At 35.8% G+C, this 17660-nt stretch overlaps 1 protein-coding gene across 2 annotated transcripts in view; it reads left to right on the top strand.

The window, feature by feature from the left end:
• Positions 1–17660, top strand: part of LOC137462064 (protein adenylyltransferase SelO-like) — a 24229-nt gene extending 6569 nt beyond the window's left edge. For both annotated transcript variants that reach the window (XM_068172076.1, XM_068172067.1), the window contains 13 exons: positions 908–975; positions 1654–1741; positions 2591–2660; positions 3290–3362; positions 3920–4003; positions 5885–6014; positions 6534–6578; positions 6667–6748; positions 6838–6930; positions 10333–10412; positions 11251–11294; positions 15133–15212; positions 15543–17660. In XM_068172076.1, coding sequence (XP_068028177.1) covers positions 908–975; positions 1654–1741; positions 2591–2660; positions 3290–3362; positions 3920–4003; positions 5885–6014; positions 6534–6578; positions 6667–6748; positions 6838–6930; positions 10333–10412; positions 11251–11294; positions 15133–15212; positions 15543–15665 — 1060 coding nt within the window. In that variant the 3' untranslated portion in view covers positions 15666–17660. The remainder of the gene's footprint in view (positions 1–907; positions 976–1653; positions 1742–2590; positions 2661–3289; positions 3363–3919; positions 4004–5884; positions 6015–6533; positions 6579–6666; positions 6749–6837; positions 6931–10332; positions 10413–11250; positions 11295–15132; positions 15213–15542) is intronic.

The raw sequence follows: 17660 nt of genomic DNA, 5'->3' as shown, positions 1-17660 counted from the left end.
ACAAGCAAAGACAAAGAATTACACAAAATGAGCTACATTAGCCTCCTGCTGGAGTCTTGAACAAGGAATCTTCTGTGCCTATTAAGGGGATAAGCTCTCTTTCAAAAGATGGCACCAAGCTGGATTGTCAGTGTAATCCCAGTTGCTTTGGAGAGAAAACTTCCTACTGGTTAACCTTAGAGAATCATGATGCCCTTGTTTGTGAGGATTGTGAGTTTGTGAGGATTGATTTTTCCTGATAGAACAGAAAATACAAGGAAACTACATATTTTATTTAAACAAATTAATGGAAGTTGTGAAATATTTTAAAGCAAGTTGTACTGAACTCTCACAAACCTCAGTATTTGGATAAACATGAAAATTTATAGGATGTGCAGAATTTTAAGGCAAATAAAAGGAAGAGATTGGTTTTAAAAATCCAAGTACCAGTAGCAGTGGTTGCTAAGGATCACAGACCTGTCCCTGAAGTTTCTGACATAATTTTGGCTCATGTAAAGGGCAACCTCCATCTGATGCAACAATTTGGTTTCTAATTTCTCTGTTCTCGAAATTTCCATGTTGTCCCCAGGGAAATTGGGACTTAGTTAATGTTACAATTACACTAATCTGTCACTGAGGTTCCAAGTGAATGCACTGCTCTTTTTGAGAGTAGACATCTCCCCAAGAACAGTGAGAGTAATGAAATTGGACAACACTGTATTAAATACAAAATAAATACATCTTCGCCATGAACCTTGTTAAGCCTCAGCATCTTCTTTGCCTGTGTCATTTGGAAATACAAAGCTATGCCACCAAAACAATATTTCTTCTTATGAAGAAAATGAATTTATATAAAATATCACTTTGATATTCATTATGAATTACTTTTGCTGGGTAACTTTTAACATTCATTTCTTGTTTGCTACAGCTTAGTTGTAAGTGATGATGATGTGTGGAGAGACCAGTTTTACAATGGAAATATTAAGAAAGAAAGAGGTAAATAACATATTTTAAAATGTTACAACAATGTAACTTAATTCACCATGAAAAAATGTGTAATAAAAAGTGATAAATTGGCTTAATTTAATTTATTAAGATATAAAACCTCTCCTGAGAAAATCAATCTGAAACATGTCTTGGTTGAAAAAATGAAGCCCTCTGAACAGGTCTTCTATGATTGTAGCATACGTATTGAAAGAATATAATTTTGATTTTCATTTCCCATTACAAAAATGCTGTTGAAAACTAGGGAAGTTTTCCATTGTTTTGACATCAATACCAGGATGAGTGGAATGCAACTGTGGCCATGTCATTGCTACATCATCTACACCTGCTCTGAAAAAGAGAGATGGCACAGAATGGGGAAAAATCTGTTTGTGTTCTTTCTTTGAAGCTGGCATTTCTGGAGTGATTCTAGTATTAATGCACTAACAGAATTTTGCCTGTGGTTGCTGGTATAGCAAATCAAGCTTTATCATTAAAATGCATGTGTAGTAAAATAATGTTATACAAATTCATCTCTTATGTGTTAGGCATATTTACAAAAATACCATTTTAACTGTGCCTATACAACTCTGTGTCTATAGAAACAACACATGGTGGCTTTTGCTATGGAACTGTTTTATTTTGCTGGTGCTCTGTTTACATTTAAACACACTTGTATTTATATTTAAGGTGCAATAGTGCTACGACTTGCCAAATTGTGGTTTCGTATAGGATCCTTGGAAATCTTAGCTCACTCTGGGGAACTGGACTTACTAAGGTTTGAATTGGATCTTCACAGTAACTGAAACAGTTTTCTCAACCATCAAATTACATTAGAATTCATGTATACAGTTGGAATTTAGACATAAATTATTTAGCAAATGAGATTACATAATTTAGAAAGGAACCTGCTCTTTTTATACAAGCATACCAAAGATCTTACCTCAAAAGGGTAAAACCCTTGAGATGTTTCTAAAGACCTAGATCTTACAAAATGAGGAAAGTTTTATACCTAAGTAGTTCTGGTAACTAAGCACTAGGGAGGAGTTGTTTGTTTTGGAAAGATTTGTAAGTTGAAAGTCTAAGTTCCTACATTTCTCAGTTTTCTGTGACCGGTCCTGCAAATTTTAATGCATGTATCCCATTTCCCTAAGCCTGTTTTTTAGGAATGTGGAGAACTGTTTTGGGAATGGCCAGTTACTGTAGAAATAACCCTGCTCCATAAGAATTCAGCCATAACATTTTCTTTGTGACAATTCTGATGTAGAATGGTTAATCCTTGTAATCTTATACTGTTTTTTTGGAAATGCAAACTCTTTTTTCCCCAAAAAATGGATATTGCTGCATGCAGACCCATGTCCTAGTGTGCTCTGGAGATTTAATGTGGGGACAATTTTAACTCCTTGTGGCAGTCTCCAGTCATATTTATGACTACAACCCTAGGTTTTATCTCTAAGCATTTTGGAAGAGCTTAATCTAATATTCATTGGAATAAATAGACTGAGTTTTTTAATAACTATTTGTGGCAAGCTGTAGATCAGCATTTTGCTGTTTGAAAACAAGAATTTTTAATGATTAGTTCCAAAGTACCAGTTTTGTTTAAAGAATTCTGTTTCTGCTGTTACAGAAGATTGCTAGACTTTATCATCCAGGAACATTTTCCATCAATATCTATGAATGATTCAAATAAATACCTGGTAAGTCTTTCTTAAGAGTAATTTTTATTTTCAACAAGCATATGAACAAAAATTACAGGAAGGTCTTCACAATTCAAGTTTTACAAGATTTTAAAATTTGAAGTAAACTTCCAGGTTTTATTAGCAAAAGTTTGTTGATTCTCTGCAGTAAAAATCTGCTTCTTGATTTTTTTTGTCTTCTCAAAGTCAAATATGAACATTTTTTACCAGTTTCCATTTTGGAAGTGTTTATTGTGAAGCTTCCATTTTCTGTTGTATTTTGTTCTTTTACTGCTCAGGTTGTCAGTGAACAGTGGTCATGTTGTGATGAAGTGTGCTTTTGCTAATGTAAATGTAATATATATAGTATAGTCTAGTAACTGCCTAGTATATATAGTGTCTTTTTTTTTTCAATTTTGCTTCTTAATTTCTTTAAAGGCAACTGTGTATACTTATTTAACAATAGTCTTTGCTGGATAAGGTTATTATGCATTCACATAATTTAGAATGGGAATGACGAGTCCTGACAGACACATACCTAAATTTGAAAAATAGAATGTATTACATATTTCTAAAGTGAATAAAATGCTTATGTATTTCAATATTTTTTTATAGAGAGAACTTGAAGTAAAAGATGTATTTGATTTTAGGAATTTTTCTCTACTGTCGTGTCAGAGACTGCAAATCTCATTTCCTTGTGGATGTCTGTGGGCTTTGCACATGGTAAGGTGCCAGATGGCACTGGCTTTAGGGGAGGGACACTTTACAGTAATGTACTTAAAATGGCTTTTATTTGTCACCTTGATATTTCGTTCTGCTGATGTCTTCACCTACAGCTTTATCTGTTACACAAGGGGCTTTTGTAACAGAGTTACGCTGTCTGATCTCTCAGAGCACAACCGCGACAGCATGACAATAGGGGAGCGAGAATTCTCAGAGCTGTTGCAGCAGTGCAGTGTACAAAGACAGGGTACTGATGCCATGTGTAAGTTTAACTGCTCTGAATTTGATCCATCCACATAAAGCCCTGGCCTATTACAGTGCACAGGACACGGAGCTGTCCGGCTCTGCCGCAGATTTGTGGGATTAACCCCGAAACAGCGTCGGGAGCCTGGGTGTGCTGCGGGGCATGGGCTGGGGGCAGAGGGATGGGTACGTTTTCCAAAGCCTGATTCCTGAGAGCTCTCTAAATTCAGTGGACATGTTTCACAGCAAATTGCCTAGAGCCTGGGGTTCAGGTGGAATTTTAACTTTTGTTTCTCCTTTCTGTTTAACTGTAGGTGTGTGCAATACAGATAACTTCAGTTTATTGTCCATAACAATAGATTATGGTCCATTTGGATTTATGGACTCCTATGACCCAAGTGAGTGTAGCATGTTTTGGTTTTTTTACTTAAAATAATCTTTTTCTATTAAATTACATAGCTTCCATTGCATGAAAACTCCTTTCATTATTAGCAGAAAAACCCTAAGCATGTGTACTGTTTGAAGAGGTTTAGAAAAAAAAATTGCATTAGTGATGAGTTTTATGATACACTATATAGGTTGCATTCAAGGACTAAAAGTCTTCTAATGAAATATTGCTATTAAACACATTTCTGTGAGAGTGCTTCCACTTGAACACCATCAATTCAATAGATACTACAACAGAAGCCTAGAAAACTAAAAATTGTGTATTGCTAGAAGCAGCCAAAAGCAGAAGTGGAATACAGTAACTTTGCATGCGTGAAAGCTCTGGTTTTATAGTCATAGCAGCTAGTTATATGTTGGAAGAGAAGAAATCAAACCTACACAGTCATGGTAACTTTTCTTTGAAAATCTTAACTCAGTCTGTCTGGGATTGATAGATAGAGGTTCAGTATGTACATAAATGTGTATTCTTAGAATATTGTTTATAGTTTGCAACTAAATAAACTTCAGAATCAGCAGTGGTTATCTTGCTATGTGTTTTCATGCCTGCAGCATCAAATTAAGGAAAACTCATGAGAATAAATATCATATTGTTTCTATTGTATTGAACAAAATGGGGCTTTTTTGCTCTTAGATCTTTCTTTATAGGGTGGGTTGACCCCATCTGGCAATTAAGGATCCAGAAGCCACTTGTTCACTCCTCCCTGCTGTGGGCTGAGGGACGCAATTGGAAAAGCAAGGTTAAGAAAAAGCTTATGGGTCAAGATAAAGACATTTGTATAAGTCAAGGGGAAAAAAATGGCAGGGGTGACCAGCAAGTGATGCAAAGCCTCTTACCCACCCCAGCCTCATTTTCTGGGGTTACAGAATGAGAATTGAGCCCTTGATGCTGGGCCAGCCCTGCTGAGCAACGTGTAGAATATTGCTGTGCTGTCAGCACTGTTTTGGTCACAAGTCCAACACATGATGCCAGACAGGCTGCTGTGAAGAGAACTGAGTCTGTCCCAGCCAGACAGTGCACCCCAGAGCCAGATGAGAGGTGTTAGAGTAGAAATTCAGATTGGAACCACTCACCAGATCTGACAGATGAGTTAGGAGTCTCCTCCTTAAAGCTCCATTTGCTGTCGGTGTCCTCTGAGGGCTGGGGTGATGCTGTGTGCATTGATCAGCTTATCTGGGTTTGATCCGAGTGAGGGGTTCCCGCTGATCCCCTCAGAGACTGCTGCTGTAGATAGGCATATATTTTATTTCTGGATACTTGTAACTTGCATGACAGGTATTTGTTATCTCCCAGATAATGGATTTGAATACTGGAGCACATTAGGCCCAATTTTTATGTGAAGCTTGCTTGCCCAATTGAAACAAATCTTGCTTAATTGGCCTATTATTATTAAATACATGTTTACTATATGTGTGACTTTTCCATAAGTATTTAAATCCTGAATCTAGTTGCACATTTGTTTGCTTAATCTATGTGCTAAATAGTAGCACTACATATAGTTAAAATACTGGGTTTAAGTGTAAAAGACTGTTTTTAATGTTTTTTCCTCTGTAACCATCTGAATTTACCTTGTATCTTCAGGTAGGAAAATGTCACTTGTAACACATGGGAACTTGTGTGTGAAGGCTGTATTCCTTAGATTTTGCAAATAGTAGATCTTGAGTTAACTCACTTTAAATAAGTATTCTTATGATGTGATTTAAAATATTTAGTAGTTTTAGGTCTTCTGTAAGTTTGCTGTGTAAGTATAAAAATGAATGTATTTCAGTATTTTAACATTGATTGTTTATTTTAATTACTCTTTTATGGAAAAGTAATATTTTGTTTGAAACAGATTTTGTTCCAAACACATCCGATGATGAAAGGAGGTATAAAATAGGAAATCAGGCAAGTGTTGGGCTGTTTAATCTGAGCAAGCTGTTACAAGCTCTAAAACCTTTATTGGATCCCAGGCAAAAGCAGCTGTAAGTAAGCCTTAAAATATCATAATGCTAAAAGGAACTAGTGAGATGGGAGACACTGTAATCACCAAATGCTTAAGATTCGCTTTTAAAATATTGCATTTTTTTAAACTGGAAATTGATTCTGGATTAATTATTGGCCAGAATAAGATTTGAGGGTGGGAAGAAAGGTTTTTGGTCAGAAATAGTAGTAAAATAAGACCACAGGGAGGTATTAGATGTTGTGTGATCCTTTCTACTTTCACTAAGGTAGGACCTTAGCCCGTAGTTTTCTGTTCTAAGTTTGCCTAGCTTGTTTTGTAAGAAACTTACTCAGGAAGACCATACATCCTCCTGAAGTAATGAAGCAATATTTTAATAGCCTCTTGTAAGATTCTTATATGAAGAACAGAGCCCAGATGATTCAGAATATCAATGTTTCTAAGAGAGCAGGCAGAAGTTTTCATTGTTTAGTGTACAGCAGGATTATACCTGGAGCAGCATGTTAGTTCCTTAGAACTTGACATTTCTTCTGTTTTGCAGAGCTTCCCAAATTTTGGAGGGGTATGGTGAGCACTATCACAGTCGGTATGCACTTTCAGAACTGAAACCTTCTAGTCACAATTCTATAAAATATGTAATGTTCACAACTTCCATACTTTCTTACTATTTTCAGTTTCACAGAACTATTCAAAACAAAACTGGGTCTTCTTGGGGAGGATGAAAATGATAACTATTTGATTGCTTTCCTCTTAAAAGTGAGTTTACTTTGCTAATTTTGTTGGCAGACATCTGAACTGGTACCCCACACTTGAAAAGCACTCAAAGAAGCATCTTTATTCACTAGATTATGGAAGATACAAAGGCTGATTTTACAATGACATTCCGAGAGCTGAGTGAAATTACTGCAGACCAGTTAAAGGAGCTCCATATTCCTGAGGTATAAATACAAGCACCCAATCCTAGGAATAAAAAGAGTAAATCAAGTTGGACATAACTCTGATATAGTAGAGGCTATCTGAAGCCATGATTCATCTGGGAAATATGTTTTTGTGTCATTATTAAGGGACAGAGGGACTAATACACCTGTGTCAGGCTACCACCCCTTGTTAAGTCTCTATCTGGTAATGATGGATATGTTAATGAAAAGTGCTAATGAAAGGTGCATTCATGAAAAATGCTGAAGTCGGATTTTCAGCCTTTGGTACAGATCCAGTATGAGTTGTCATAAATACTCATACAGAACTAGGAATGTGATTTTTGTCACATTTAATGTGGGTCTGCTACAAAGAATTTTCTTCCCCTTCATCTCCCTGTTTTTTTGTTGTTTTGTTTAAGAATACCTTTTGTCCAACAAGTGAAGCTGCACAGGGCTCATGAGGAAAATTTCAGCCTCAGGTCAACCAGACTGTTCCTGACATGGGCTGACCAGGTGGCCTAAACCTCTGCTCTCAGGCATATTTGCTTATTTTGGTATCTAATGATAAGTGAGATTCCATGTCAACATAAAACTCCTGCTCGAACTCTTTGCCCAGAGTGGCCTCTGCTATTCCTTGAGCAAGAGATTGGTTTTAAATGTAACTTAAAGCATAAGAATACATTTTGCTATTGTGTCCTGCTCAGCCTGCTGTCTCATCCTGTATTCCTGCTAACTTAGCCTAAATTTATTCTTCAGGACCAAGTATAACCATATATAAAAGACATGAGAGTATTTAATTTTTTTACCTGGATGTAGTGCAATCTTTGAAAGTGGAAATATAGCTGAAATCTTTGAACTGGGCTGAGATGTTAGGCACGTCATAATTGAATAAAAAAGCAAAAGGGAAATTGTGAAAAGGAAGCTTGTAATCTGGTTCTGAAAAGGAACCTAATCTGGAAAAAAAGAGCCTTTTTGTGAGAGCCAAAATGATTTTTTTTCTTTTATTCTTGAATACAGTGCCTTTTCCATGTGATGAATATTGTTCATTTTGCCTGGGAAACTTCATTGCCTTCCCCAAACGCCTGATTTATGTCTGTTTTTGAAGCCAATTTAAAATGAGAGCAGGTGGAATGAGGAGGTTGTGTTGAGGCAGCAGGATGACATTGTAAAACACAGAATGAAAATGAGGAGTTGATAGTTCTTTTTCCAAGTATAATTAAGTGGTTTTGAGCAAATTTTCTGGTTTTCCTTGTTTTCTTCTGTTAAGCAAGAGGTCTTTTTCTATGACCTTTTCTATGAACTTGAAGCCATTAAGAGTGTAAAAGTTTAGATACTCTACAGGTAAGAAACAAAAAATCCCCAGGAGCTGTGGCTTTGGAATTTATTATTTGCACAGGAGGGTGATAAGAGGACAGGTGTATTTGTAAGAGAAGGTATTTTTGTCATAGAACCCAAAGGATTTTTCCATTTATGGCAACTCCATCTTCCCATCTTTGAAAGTGTTGGCTGAGGAACCAGCGATTGTGGTGTAGTTGTGATCCTGCTGCTACACCAAGGGTCATTTCCAGCCTTCACTTGGTAGCAACCTGATCTCTTTTTTTCCCCCACATAATGAAATTATTTAGCCCACAAATCCTGAGTTCCAAAACTGATGAGGAAAAACAAGTACAATTTCAAAAAGTTTTCAATGTTTTAAAGAATTTCAATTTTAAAGTAATTTCACCTCTGTTTATTTACACACCAATACTTTAATGAGTAAGTTTTCATATTGATTTGTACATAATTTAAGACTTTTTCAGATTCATACCAAAATTGACCTAAAAATGCCAGAATTCTTTGGTAACACTGCAGAAGTCCTTATATTTAGTATTAACTGAAAACATTCTGAAATTCCTCCTAAAGCAGCCTAACTCTGCACATCTTTGAACAAATGCTTGATTCTCATACTCACCTGTTACCCACCTGCCTGATTCCCATGTCTTAGTAATTTCTGTGCTCATTTTTATGATCAAATATAGTTTTCATATCTCTTTAATTCCTCAAAGTAAACCAAAAACAAAAAACCCAGATGGGATCAAAACTTTTTCTTCTTGCTTTATTTTCCCTTACCTTTTTTTTCCTCGAATATGTGCTGTTTACCTCCTTTTATCTATGCCATTTCTTCCTAATCTGTTCTTTCTCTGAAGTTCATTTTTTGTCTGTGATCTTTGGCTGCTTTCAGCTGAGGAATATGAAGCAGCTGTTAGCTCAGTGTAATCAGCCAGGGAAGCCTGGTTTGTGTTTGCTGTCCATCACTGGAGGCAGTAACCCCAAGCTCTGATTTCTTGCTGTCAGCATTTTCCAAGTTCTGTCTACTCTCCTGCTGTATCTATTCTTCTCAGTTTTCTCCTATACCTGTAGACTTTAGTTTCCCTTTCTCTTCACCTTTTCTTTATTTATATATTTTGCTTATTGCACCATTTTTGATTAAAAAAACCTCTATGAATATATCTGATCCATGTACAAGTCTCAGAAGAGAGTGAAACCTGTAATTATGTAGCTTAAAAAAACAAATAAGTCAGACAATAAGCCAAGGAAAAACAGGGGTGAAGTGCTAGAGGTGTTTAGGTAAAATTTGTCGTAACAGAGATGGATTCATGTGGATGTATCACACTAGCAAAAATAAATAATTTGAATACAGAGGAAAAGATACCAGTAGAATGTTTAGGGAGAAGATTCTTTGGAGGGTTATCCTAAGTTTGCCTTTTAAATTCCTTTATTGTTCATTGTCCTGGTTTCATCTGGGATAGAGTTAATCTTCTTCCTAGTAGCTGCTGCAGTGCTGTGTTTTGGATTCAGATGGTGAATAATGCTGATAAGACACTGAAGGTTTAGTTGTTGCTGAGCAGGGCTTACACTAAGTCAAGGACTTTTCAGCTTCTTGTGGTGCCCTGCCAGCAAGGAGGCTGGGGGAAGACAAGAAGCTGGGAGGGGACAGAGCCAGGACAGCTGACCCAAACTGGCCAAAGGGATATCCCACAGCACTTGGTGCCATGCTCAGCAAATAAACTAGGGGAGAGCTCAGGGGGGATACCCTGCTTGGGAACTGGCTGGGCATAGGTTGGTGAGCAATTGATTTTTCATTTGCATCACTTCTTTCTATTGGGTTTTACTTCTCTCTCCTTTTGATATTTTCCTTTTCATTGCTATTATTTTTGTCATTATTAAATTATTTCAATTATTAAATGGCTCTTATCTCAACCCACAAGTTTTCTTACTTTTAACCTTACTTTAAACCCCAATTGAGGAGGAGCATGAGCAAGTAGTTATGTGAGGCTTAGTTGCCAGCTGGGGTTAAAGCACAGTATTTGTTACTTACTTTGGTTTTTGCTTAACAGGAAAATAATTCTGATTATCTGTCAATAAATGTTTCTTTCTATTTAGGAGTTCTGGGCTCTCCAGGATCTGAGTAAACACAAATTATTTACAGAATGGGTTACTATGTACCTCCTGAGATTACACAGGTAATTCTGATTGCAGTTTAAAGTGTGTATTTGCCAGAAGCAGGCAACTTTAGTCTGCAGTGATTTTGCATAGTTTTTAATGGGTCTAATAAACTGGCCTAAACATGGTTTCATATGCCTTTTTTGTTTTCTTGGTTCTGCATTGTGCTGGATTCAACAATTACTGTGTAGTTCTGTTTTGACAGTCAGGTACATAAAAAAGACAGGGTAGGAGTAATTTCTATTCTTGTCCTTCATTGAGCATCTGATCCGTTTTCTTTGGTTAACAGTTTTTTTAAAATACCAATCCTACACATTCAGTCCAAGAATCACAAACAGGCTTTGCGAGTATATAGGAATGAATAGTGTTTAATTACTGTTTTTATATATATATTTACCATGTAATATCATTACTTTATAGTGGCAGGGGATGGAAGTTGAACAGTTGCAAATACACAGATTGTGTTTGTAAACCATGGTGTTGCATAGATAGGAATGCACAGGATTCTTTTGTGTTAAATCAATAAAGAATCTAACATTTTTTCTTAGTTATATATGGTATGCATGGCTAATAGTAGTAAAAATAAATACATATCAGGTACTTGGAAATTTTATTTGGTAAATAAAATTCTTAGGGGAAAAAATCAATACAAAGCACAAAACCTACAAGAAAGTGTGCAGATTTTTCCAAGTCTAATAATTTGTAGAGATTCACACTGGCTTCTGCCAAACACAAAAGCAGAGCACTTAATGATTTTAATGGAAGCCAAATAAGATATTTCTAAAAGTAAATCAGCTTAATCCTCACTACCTAAAGTGCTTTCTGTTTTTCTTCTTTTTGTTGGTTTTTGATGTGTAGTAACAATGGTGACTCAGACGCCAAAAGAAGAGTAAGAATGGCAAGTGAGTAAAACAATCCAAAGGAATCATATGCTTACAGATGGCCAATATCTATTTACATATATTTCTTTAGTGTCAGATATTTTTCTTTTTGGGTAGAACTAAAATACAGTATCTTTCTGAAGAGGAGAAGCTCTCATAATGCTACTCCAAATCTTGTCACACTATACATTCATTCTGTCTCTGCCCTTTCTACATGCTACGAAGAACTCCTATTTCTGATAGGGACACACTTTTTCTTTCTGGCACCCAGAGGAAAAACTCCTTGTGAAAGGACTATCTGGTCATAGACGGCAAAGGAAGGTGCTTTGATTCTCCAAGTTACTCTAAACACAAAATGGCAAAGGTACTGCAGTTAGGTATCACAGCAGAAACAGTGGATATGAAACTCTAAGAATTGTTCAGCAGGAGATATTTTTGATCTGCAGTAAGCTGTGGTAAATTTGTGAAATTTGCTTAAAAGAGAAAATGAGCAACTGAAAATCAATAAGCAAAAGGGAATAAAGGAACTACAAGATTTGATCAAATTCTGCACACAAGGCTTCACTGTTACATTGCTTTGCAGGGTGCTTCCTGCAAAGCAGGATGGAAGTGGCTTCACTCATTTGTTAGATATTGATTGGCCACTTTCTTCTAAAGCTCCAATCGATTTGCTAGGAAAATGGCAGGAGCTGGCACTGACTTTCAGTAATGAGGTAGTAAAACTACAGAGGGCACAATTTATGGTTTCAGGTTTGCATCCCCATTTTCTAACAAAGGCTCTATCCTTTTTAAAGAACACTTCTTAAAATTCTATATGCATTTTAGAAAGTTAATATGAAAAGAGCTACCAAGAAGAAATATTTATTGTTTTTTGATAGGGTTAAGAAGCTTCATCTGTGAGTTTCTGAGGTCCTTCCCTCAATTATCGTTTTGAATTTTCAAGCTCCTGTTTTCCTCAGCTAAAATTGAATGCTGAAAACTGTCTAAACACACTTCTTATGTTTCTGTATCTTTTAAATCTGCTTTTAGAGAAAATCATGACATTCTGAGGTTTTATTCCAAATCAGAAAGTATCCTAATTTGTCAATGATCTTCTGCAAACCATCATTATTTTTTTCTTCATGCACCTCAGAGGATCTCATAGTACAGGAGACAGATAAACATGGAAAGGGTTTTGCCTCCAAAATCACACTTGTGCTAATGGTCTTAGTTTTGGTAGCAGTCAAAACTTGATCTGCAAAGATTTGTGGTTCAGTTTGTTTTCTTCCATATAATCAACCATCACTCTCTATACATACTGCAGAGCTGCAAAAATTTATAATAGGCTACTGATGTTAGTTTGTTATTGTTTTATTTAAAATCAACAGCCTTTGTTGGACTTTTGCTAGCTGCTCCATATTACAGGATGACTGAATTTTCTTACAGGGGTTTTGGGGTTTTTTTTTGTTCTTTTTTGCATTTTTACGTCCATGGATTTAAAGAGATTGCTTAGATGCCCCCGTGGTCTCTTTAAAAATTATTTCAGTTTTTGTTTTGTTTGTTGTTTGTTTGTTTGAGCATTTGCTTGTAACAGTTGTCCTTGTCAGCACAACTTCCAGAAGAAATCTGGTTCAATTCAGTCAACTCTGCATTTTTACCCAGCATTTCATGTTGAAGACAAATCTGTCCTGGCTCCTCAGATTCTCAACTGGGTTTGGAAGTTCCACTAAATTGTGTACTGCTGTCTTTGACTGACCCTGAATATATTGGCATTAATACCTCATTATTCATCACCCTTCCCTAACTGTTAGTAAGTGTCATAAAAAAATCTCACTTCTCAAAGTATGTTAACTTGAATCACTTGAAGTCATCACTTATTCATCATTTTAATTTTTTTCTCCCTTTATTGAATTTTCAGTTCTTAGTAGTGTTTTATCTTGCACTATCTAAACTTAGTTCTTCTGGAGTTGATCAAAAAGTTTTGACAATCCAAGTCTAAAATTGTATTTCTTTACAAAAGCAGCTTGTAAAAAAACTCAACCAGATCATGCTTATAAGGGCACAAAAGTTCTTTTGCTTTGTCCTTTTCTTACCTGGCTTGTATTACTCTTTCATAATTATCTTGTCACTCGTGTTAAATACAGATATTTTTAAAACCACTGTGAAACTTGTCAATTTGCAATTGTTAAGAATTTATTTCTGGGACAAATATTCTCCTGCTAAAATGACTCACAGCTCTAATGTGAATTACCATTTTTTGAATGAGTCATATGTTAACTTTTTCACCTTTTAAATATTTTTTTAAATAGTTATCACACTTTACTATCGATAACTCATTTACTGGATTAAATCAAATACTTGGCCAGAACAAACTGTTTTGCCAAGTGGTAAAACACTGTTTTTTAGCAGTTAGGGCAGAGTGTTGTTATGCCTGTGTAGAGGTTATCAGGATTCCCAGTAGACAATTTTATTTATTGGCTTTTTTAATATGTGTAATTACATACTCGACAGTGGGGATGTGAAAAAGAAGAATGTCTGTGGCTCCTTCTGATATATTATTTGTAAATAAAATAATTTAATAATTTATTGAAGGAATTGAGTGGAAGGAATTTTGAGATGGTAATTTTGATGATTCCTCTGCTTTTTCCAGTATCCTCTTTCAAATATGCCATAAGGAAATTTATAAGAATATTTTATGAAGATCAATGGATTTTTAAAAAGAAATATATAAAACTAACATTTATTCATATAAAACCTACTGAGACATCAGTGGAAAGGGAAGGAGATGAAGTTTGTGTATGTCCATAAATCACAGACTTTTGGTTTCAAGTGTATGAGTGAAACACCTTTGGTATCACTAATAACTTAATATAATAAGTGCTTACTGAATTGGGGAAAATATACAGACCAATGGCAAATTAAAACTTCAAAGCAGGCTTGAACTGTTACAATTAATCTGTAACATTGTTTTGATCATTAGGGAAAACTTACTGAAGTAGAATTCTAGCCTTTAATTGCAGAACAACAATAATAATTTCATTTACATAATCTGCTAAAAAATGATAATTAGAGCCATGTGTGCTGATATGAATTGTCCCTGGCATACAGTTTGACAAAACTCCTTTTCTAAGTTTTCAGTGGCTCTGCTGTAGGATATATCCTGATTTACTAATTCAGCAGTTTTCATTTTCCAGTGTTGCTACATTCTCTCTCCTGCTCATTAGATAAAAGCAGCCTGAAACAAGGCAGGGAAGCAGTGCAGCTGTCATGAGGGTTTCCAAAATGATACAGCAGACAGCTGTGGGAAAAACGGAGGAACCTCTGCCTACCCCCAGCCGGGAGATAAAAAGGAAATTTGAAAAAGCAGTTTCTAAAAAATACAGCTGAAATGTAACATTAAAGCTAAACTTCTGTTACATGACATAGAAGGAGTATCTATATACATATACTTTAAAGGATATCTTAGTAATTACTTTTTATATTAAATAATACAATATTCATTTTTGTGATCTCTAGGAAGGTATTGACAACATTGAAAAGTTTTCCATCAACAGAGCAGGAACCTAGGCCGTGGTAAACTCATTGTACTTGAAAAGCCTGTTGGTGTTCCTGACAGGAAATCCTTCCTCTATCAATGTCACGTTCTGTGCTACTCTAATTTCTCTTTGGCACTTTGGCACTACTGATAGTGCAAGTTTAAAAAATCCTTTAGCAACTCACAGAATTAAGTAGATTAATTAATTCCTTTTCCTTTTTATGCATTTTTTCTTGATCTGCAAATTTAAATCTTCTTGAAGATTTCAGTGACATGTTTTAATGACCGTTTTCCTTTTGTTGAATATGTCTAACTACATTTAACATTATTTGCTCTTGCTTTCAGCTGTTAACCCTAGATACATACTCAGGAATTGGATGGCAGAATCAGCAGTGCAAAAAGCTAATTTGAATGATTTCTCAGAGGTAAAATGAGCTTTTTTTTTCTTGACAGATTTAATAATAACTGCCATGACAGCTAATGAAACAATTTTTACATTTACACTTTGAACTGTACTACATTTTGACTAAAATTGTACCATATAACACCAACTGCTATTTAAAATATTAACAAAATTATTAATAGTATTAATTATAGCATAAATAGTAGTGACTGTATTAATAGTAGTACTAATAATAGTAAGCAATTCATGTGATAGTTTCTGGAGCCAAGAGGGTGCATAAAGTGGAAAAAACTTTCCTTGTTTACCAGAAAACATTTGGTATAAAAGCTTACCCACTTTTAATTGCTTCCAGGTTCAGCTCCTAGAGCAGGTTTTACAGCACCCCTTTCAGAGGCAGGAGGCTGCAGAGAGAGCAGGGTACTCTCTGCGCCCCCCAGCCTGGGCCAGGCATCTCAAAGTCAGCTGTTCATCCTGAGGGAAATTCAAACAAGCAAGAAGGATCAAGGTCAAAGCTCAAGCCTTCAAACAGGGCTAATGGATCAAGCCACAGGAACTTCTCTCCCTTAGACTTTGTGGACTGGAATCTGCTACTGTTCTTGACCAACTTATGAAGTCTCAAAATTAAAAAGTGCATCACTATGCAGGGGTGCATCAGCAGATTATACTGGCATTGACAACTCTGCCTCTCACATTCAACTGTGCATTACTTATATAGTCCCAATATTTAAGTTCTGCCAAACTGTAACACTTAAACCTCTCAAAATTCATGGCTGATCAGGTGGGTTTTAATAGCTTTTAGTGACTGATCAATTTAAAATCCATGTAAGCTAGTTTTAATAATTCAGTATTTGGATGAATTTTCCTCTTGCTGTTACACACTGTCAAATATAGCCGTGTTCTGCATACATAAATGTTCTTAAATCTTGGAGACCTGGCACAGAGCATCATCTCAGACCTTGACAGCTTTTCTCATTCTGATTATGTTTTGTCCCATTAAACTGACAAAAGATTTAAAGGAAATTCAGTTAAATAGTTAGCAAAGATGTCTGTCTTGAGGGAGACAAAAGATGTCTGTCTTACTCCAGAGTAAGTTTTGGTGTCTTTGCTGGTGTCAGGTACCTATCCAGAGGACCACTCTCTTTTAAAGTATCTTTTAGTAGGAGTGGAAAGATTATTGGTGCATAGATATGAAGTCTCAGGGAAAATTAACAGTTTGGCCCTGGAAAAGGACTGTGTTGGAAGCATGTCAGCTGAGACTGCTTCCATTTCAGGTATGGAGGAAACTTAAAAAGGACACACTGCAATTTCAGTTATTTTCAGGCTAAAATACTGTAAGGTCTAGTGATGACCATTTAGAAGGCAACAGTTTGGTAGAGGTAGAAGGATTGATTTCTTTTTACAAACACTTTGAATTACAGCATTGGAACATTTTTTTTGTATTTTACAGCATATTTTGGTACCAGATCAAGCCAGATAATTGTGTATAAATAAGAGGCAGCTTTGTTCTTTGAATGGAGTTTAAATCTTACATTAAAAAAATTCCATGTGACCATGTACCTATACAAAAGAGCTGACAGAGGTCTAATCATCACAGCATTTTACTTGATTTCTGGAGTTTTCTGTAGGCTTTGATTTTTTTTTTGTTTTGAAGAAAGTTCAACTTCTTTTGTTTAAGATTAAGTGCATGAATTATGATCGACTGCAGATGTAAAATGTATTAAAATTGATTTTTTTGTGTTGTAACAAAAGAGAAGGGAGGAAATAGGGTGGGAGGCTGAGCGTTCTGGTGAGAAGAGTGAATGCTAGAAAAGCCATTGTAAAAGTCTCAGTGCTTTGTGACCTTACTGTGCAACATTTTTCCGAGGACATGTTCTGCTTTATTTTGATGCTGGGTGTATATTTCATAAAATTCATTTGATTTAAAAATAGTTGACTCGCAGACAGCTGTTGTCACCTAAGTATGTCAAATATGTGCACTCCTAATACCTAGTCAGAAAATGACACCTAGCTCTTCAATGATTCTGCATAATGCTTCCTTCAGTTATATATGGAAAGCGATTGGGAAACAGTAATCCTTTCCTCATTTTAATTTTTTTAACTCCTATTTTTAACCCTCTTACTTTTATTTTTCCCCTCCACTTTGAACTGAGGCTTGTATGAGCCTTGCACTGGTCTTGAGGGCATTTCTCAGTTTGGCAGTTTGAAGGTGCTTAGATACCTTTTGAATGTCCCAACATGTCAATTCAAGACTTCCAGGTGACACTTTTGTTAATGGTGGGCATAGTTCTCTTGGTGAGAGCTTTTTGCTCAGTTCAGCTGAAAGCAAGGGAGCTCAAAAACCAGTAAGAGCTGGATGGACTCTCTGTGTCAGCTTAACATGGTGTTTAAAGCAAAATCATTTCAGGAAGAAATGCATGGGGTTCCAAACACTGTTTTTAGCTTTAAATAAAAGAAAAGAATTTTTTTTAAA

The sequence above is a fragment of the Anomalospiza imberbis genome, chromosome 1, assembly GCF_031753505.1.
Source record: "Anomalospiza imberbis isolate Cuckoo-Finch-1a 21T00152 chromosome 1, ASM3175350v1, whole genome shotgun sequence".
Classification (NCBI taxonomy): Eukaryota; Metazoa; Chordata; class Aves; order Passeriformes; family Viduidae; genus Anomalospiza; species Anomalospiza imberbis.
The sequence above is the reverse complement of the archived record's forward strand: the minus strand, read 5'-3'. Positions and strand labels throughout refer to the sequence as shown.